This window comes from Oncorhynchus nerka, linkage group LG15 (genome assembly GCF_034236695.1).
Source record: "Oncorhynchus nerka isolate Pitt River linkage group LG15, Oner_Uvic_2.0, whole genome shotgun sequence".
In the NCBI taxonomy this organism is placed as follows: domain Eukaryota; kingdom Metazoa; phylum Chordata; class Actinopteri; order Salmoniformes; family Salmonidae; genus Oncorhynchus; species Oncorhynchus nerka.
Genome location: NC_088410.1, coordinates 53174856 through 53180318, shown reverse-complemented (window position 1 = coordinate 53180318; position 5463 = coordinate 53174856). Strand labels below are relative to the sequence as shown.

At 39.7% G+C, this 5463-nt stretch overlaps 1 protein-coding gene across 1 annotated transcript; it reads right to left on the bottom strand.

Moving 5' to 3' along the window:
- Positions 1-1486: 1486 nt before the first annotated feature.
- LOC115143646 (cytochrome c oxidase subunit 6C-1) lies at positions 1487-3505 on the bottom strand. Its single transcript, XM_029684125.2, has 4 exons — positions 3399-3505; positions 2374-2488; positions 2012-2143; positions 1487-1588 (listed from the first exon to the last, which is right to left on the bottom strand). The coding sequence occupies exons 2-3, from the start codon at positions 2476-2478 to the stop codon at positions 2018-2020; spliced, it is 231 nt and encodes a 76-aa protein (XP_029539985.1). The 5' UTR covers positions 2479-2488; positions 3399-3505; the 3' UTR covers positions 1487-1588; positions 2012-2017.
- Between the last annotated feature and the right edge of the window lie 1958 nt (positions 3506-5463).

Genomic DNA, 5463 nt, shown 5'->3' with positions numbered 1-5463 from the left:
CAAAAGACTCCCATTCGGAACTTGGAGAGCACGTTTCATTAACGTAGAATGGGAAACGTTTCCCATCTCCTCAAAAGTATATCTGCAGTTGCGAATGTTAAGAGTGCAACTCGAGTGACATTGATCTGCAGGTTGAACATGGTGAGATTGTAGACCCCTACATTGATAGTGCAGTTTGTTTAAGCTATTTTAGAGCCAACTAGCTGCGTTACATGCTGATATTGTCTTTGGTGTTGTGTGTGGCAACGCTTGCTTGCTAGCTAGCAAGCCAGCCCACAGAGGGAGCTTTGTATTGTCGATTTGAGTTGCAACTGATTTCCACAACGATTTTCCATGTTGCTACCAACCTTACAGCCAAAATTAAAAATTTGTTCACAAAAAAAAGATTCTCACGGGTTATTTGACACTGTAAATGAATTAATTCCCCTTTAAATGGCATGATTGTATTGGAGCTGGGTGTCCCCTCACACACCCGGCAAATCTAACGCTCATCACCTTGTGACATTTTAATGATAACGACCTATAGAAATCCCCTATCACACAACTGGTTTCCATCCAATTGGCGACAGACTTTCATGTGAATATTATAAACCCAATGTAAAGAAAATGTGCATTTTCCCACCAGACTTGTGGATAAAAAGCAGTGCGTGATGACGAATTGCACACATGTACTTTCACTTCCGTTTTCATGTACGAAATAAAAGTTCAATGTGTTCCCATCGCATTTTCAACTCTACCTCTGGTTGTCGTCTCAAAAACTGTTGCATTAAATAGCAAATAGGCCTACTCTGATCTTGGCACTTGTGCTCTAGCCAACAGTTTACATTGTGGGTAGGCTAGTGTACATGAGATTATCATAGATAAGAGCAGACTACTTGTGAAAACTGCAGTCAAGCATCGGTAATTTCTCCACAATAAGACCCTCGATATTTATTGAAAAGGGGCATCAGGCTCACCACCATGGGAAGTTATGCATATATTTAATCTATAGCCTAATAAACATGGTTTCCCTGAGTCTTAGTGTGAGGACCACACACACATTATCGCATGACTACAAGTTTAACTTCGATATCATGGTTCTCAATGTTTGTGCATAAAGGCGTTTCCACCAGCATTTCTCACATAATTGTTTTTACCCAACACAAAAACATCCCCACCATGTGAAACAATCAAATTCTGTTACCATTTAAAAAATGTAAAGTTCTAGTTTCCATCACAGCTGTCATTATTTTATTATGGTACAACTTCTACTCACATGACTTAAACTGAAATGTAATTTTTTAAATGCTGATTCTGTTGCTAAACATTTTTTTGCTAAAGCTTTCTGATTGCTTCGGTTTGGTTCGTAAATGGTTTCTATTGCAAGACGTAATGAACACACTCCCAGTATTCTTTGGGAATGAAAGCATTGTTGCATTCTTATTAATCAAAAATGTTTCAACACAGTTTATCACAATAACACAGATGAATCATAATGAGGCACTGGCACCAATAGAGAATAATTTATTCACGAGAACATAACCGCAGTGTTCGATGAGTAAATCACAGAGCTGGAACATCAGACCAGGAATGCACAATGGGACATCAGCTGTAATACAGAAAGGGACAGATCATAACACAATGCAGTATTACAGCTATAACATTGACACATTATTATAAAACCATCCACTCATGGTCCAAGAGCACTGCAGCATTATTTTATCCTCCTTGTTAAGGTTAGCGCCAAAAACACTTGGCTCAACAAATCGTTGAGACCTTGTTTATCAAATTCAAGGGCTTATTCAGTAGGCAACAATGTTCTGAAACATTTTAGAAACATTTGCACACTTACAGGACAAGTTGAACATTTTGACAAATGTTCTGATTTGTGCCTACAGAACACAGAGGTGTGCCAATGTGGGGCTGGCTGGGACAAAAGCCTGCACCCACTGCAGCCCTCCAGGACAAGGAGTGAAGAACACTGGCCTAATAGATAGATGAAATGATGCCTCATTGGTTGCAAAATACTCACAGGGGTTTATTCGCCAGTTGGCCTGACACTTTCAAAAACGCCAGCGTCCCTCATGTTGTTGAACTCCTTTGTGGTGTCATATTGTTTGTAGAAATCGGCATAGGCCTGTTTCCTGGGCTCTGTTACACCATACTGAGAAGACAAAGACAATATTACCTCATCAGAAGGAAGTATTTACTTATGAATACAAAAACATGCCTGTTGCTGATGATATCCATTCAATGTGACAAATTCCATGATGGACTTTAACCATTCCATTTCAAACTTCTCTCCCCAGGGCTTTTCCTACATAGAAAATGTTAAGGTGGCCACCTTGTTGAAATCCCGGGCCACCTTAAACAAAAACATGATTGTCAGCTGACCTTGAAAGCTGCTGCAGCCACCAATGACAGAGCGAAGGCAATAGGCAAATGGAACCGCAAACGCTTCCCAAGGAGTCCTCGCATTGCAGGCTTAGCCAGAGACATTGTGGAATTCCTGGAGTTCAGAAGAGAAATGGCACATAATTTACTTGGGTTCAAGTACAACAATGCTGCTTTCAGAAATGTCCTTATATCAAGAAATATATTGGTTGTACTTAAGGTCACACTTAAGTTGATTGTAATGACTTTGCTGTGAGGTGAAAATTAAATCAGGCATTTAGCTGCGTGACCAACATCCAAGTCACATTTGGATCAATCCCAAGTGGTAGCTAGCAGATTCCCCTTCAATAGAAAGGACACCAATCGGATTGGCAATTCAGAAAAACATGGTTGAATATCTCCATCTGAAGCTGGTGATGCTATTGACATTGGCTAATGTGATCCATATATATTGTATGTAAAATGCCTCTATTTAGAAATAGCTAGCCATACTTTTTCTAATGGGCTATATCAGTCTAGCCAATGTGTGTGCTGGTACAGAATCAAGTGCTACCTTCGTTAACTACTGGCAGCTAGTTATGTCAATAGTTGACTTACTTACCTACCTAACTTAGTGTCACAATTTCAGAGAACCATTAAAACTATCAATGTCATGACTCAAATGTAAAATGTAATGCTAACAAGCTCCTTAGCTTAGCTAGCTAACGTAGGTCCTTCTACCCTGGCCATTGGGTAGATGAGCGCTGTCGGCCGCTAATATTTGTAAAGAAAAGAAAGTCAACATAATTAACTAAATGTTCGCTGCAATTGGCTAGATATATATACACGTATTCTGACAGTAAAACTACTACACCCACAACATTGAACAGATAGGTTTAGCAAACTTAGTTTGTTGCTAACGGGTAATGTCGACAATTACAAATTGACCATGTAAGGAGAGAATCATAACATTTAAACAACTAAGTATATATTGTCTGTACATGTTTCATAGAAAGCATTTGGTTTCACATTTACTAAATACTTACAAGAAGCACTCACGACCTTCACCAAAATGTGTTAGTGCACCTCTGATGCGTTGATCTTTCGGATTTATGCGGATGGAATATTTATTCTTCTTTAAATTTGTATTGGCGGATCGCAACCAACTGAAAGGCGCATACACCGCCACTTACTGTGCTGGAGGTCGGTCGGTTTCCCTATTCATATTCACATATATGGTAGTGAGAGGAAGCCCACCGGCAGTGAGAGAAGATGGAACCGGAAGATGGATTTTGGCCTACATTCTGCAAATGTTCTCATTGATGAAACATTTCATCTGTTCCCAAAACAGACATATGCAGATGTATGCTAGAACGGGCCAATAGGCTAACTCGTGCTTGGCTCTGCCCACCTCCTTGCTTGTTCTGCCCACTATGACAAATCTGTTCCCATTGGAAACGACAGGCAATCTTGGTTTAGTTATGAAAATCTTTGACGTTGTGGCACAAAAGGGAAAAGGGACGGGTGATGGAAGGAATTGGTTTTGCAGAGGGATTATCTTGGTTTTTACTAGAAACATTAATGGAAACAAAAACGAGCTTTTTGGTCTTAATATAAAGGTTAGGGTTAGGCATATGGTTAGCAGTGTGGTTCAGTTTAGGTTAAGGCTATGTATAAAATAAAATTTGAGGAAGATTGTAGAAATATGCAGGGTTTATGACTTTGTGGCTGTGGTAACTAGTGAAGACCGACAATCTTGCAGAAAGAATACTAAGTGGAAAGTCCAGGGCTCGAGGAAATATCCATCGATGGAAGTATCAGCGCACAAGAATGATCATCAGAGATGCCCTAATGATTCCTGCTTATATTCTTTATGGTACAATAAACTAACATAAAATAAAACATGAAATATATCAGTATACCTGATGATGACATTGCTCTTGCACACGGTTTTTTACTGGCATCAATGACTCAAGGTGTATAAGACCATAGAGGTATAATATTAATTGGAGACTGTGTCCAAGATATCCGACCTTGTTTTCAAGGTAATGCTACTGACATTTGCATAGGCCAATTCATAAACCTTCTAAATCCGGGTTTCATCCTGTTTATACCGTCCAACATCCCATGAGCGAGCAGCACGATTAGCTATGTAATCATTACGTCATCCAAAAACATGGCAGATATTGGATTCGACATGAATATAAGATCTTAATATCGTCGGTGTGAGTGATGAAAAAAAAATCATTGCCTCCGCGACAATTATTTCAATATTTCAACGGATGTTTTGTGCACAAAGCTGATGTCTTATTAGGAATTTTAAAACTTGACATCTCTATGTGGCCGTTTATGGAAATTGAAGCAAAACTGTAAGTGCAGTCTAAACCGTGCTTCTAGACCGGAAACCTGGCCCCTTGGTATAGACCAGGCCCCCAGTGTCTGGTCTGGAGAGTGAAATCATGAGCTCTTGCTGCTAGTGGTGCTAAAAGCCCTGTTCAGTCCTTGAAAATATATGTAAATTACTATCGTCAGAATGGCCAACCCCCCAAAATTACACGCATTTTGGGCAATTAAAAAAATATATGATCAAGTTCGATCCACACAGTGAATAATTTAAAAGTTCGCTAAAAATAGAGATATTTTTAAAAATAGTGATCCATTCTGGCTACTACATTTAGTCACACAGGAAAAAATAAAAGTAAATGTCACACAGGACCACGGGCTTGCGCCCTCATGCACGCTTTTTGCATGTGTCGCTCAGGCAGGGTGAAAATAACTACATCGACCATGATCCTTTGCTAGTTAAGGCCACTTTCACCATGATCCTTAGCGATGTTTTTGGTGCCATTCAACCCCATTCAGCAATATGGCACGTTTCAAATTCAAATACTTCCAGCATCATGCGCCATCAGCGCTATAACTAACTACTGGTTTTAATGTCTATCAGAGGAGGCTGTTGAGGTGAGGACAGCATATAATTATGGCTGAGATGGAGTAAATGGAATGGCGTCAACCACATGGAAATCACATGTTTGATATGTCAGATACCATTTCATTAACTCCATTCCAGCAATTATTATGAGCCGTCCTCCCCTCAGTAGCCTCCACTGA

What these genes read in the sequence shown, in the direction of transcription:
- LOC115143646 (XM_029684125.2), bottom strand. Translation starts at nt 2,478, where the DNA reads ATGTCTCTGGCTAAGCCTGCAATGCGAGGACTCCTTGGGAAGCGTTTG. An exon ending in TGGCTGCAGCAGCTTTCAAG is followed by an intron (nt 2,144 to 2,373) that starts GTCAGCTGACAA and finishes TTGTCTTCTCAG; the next exon opens with TATGGTGTAACAGAGCCCAG.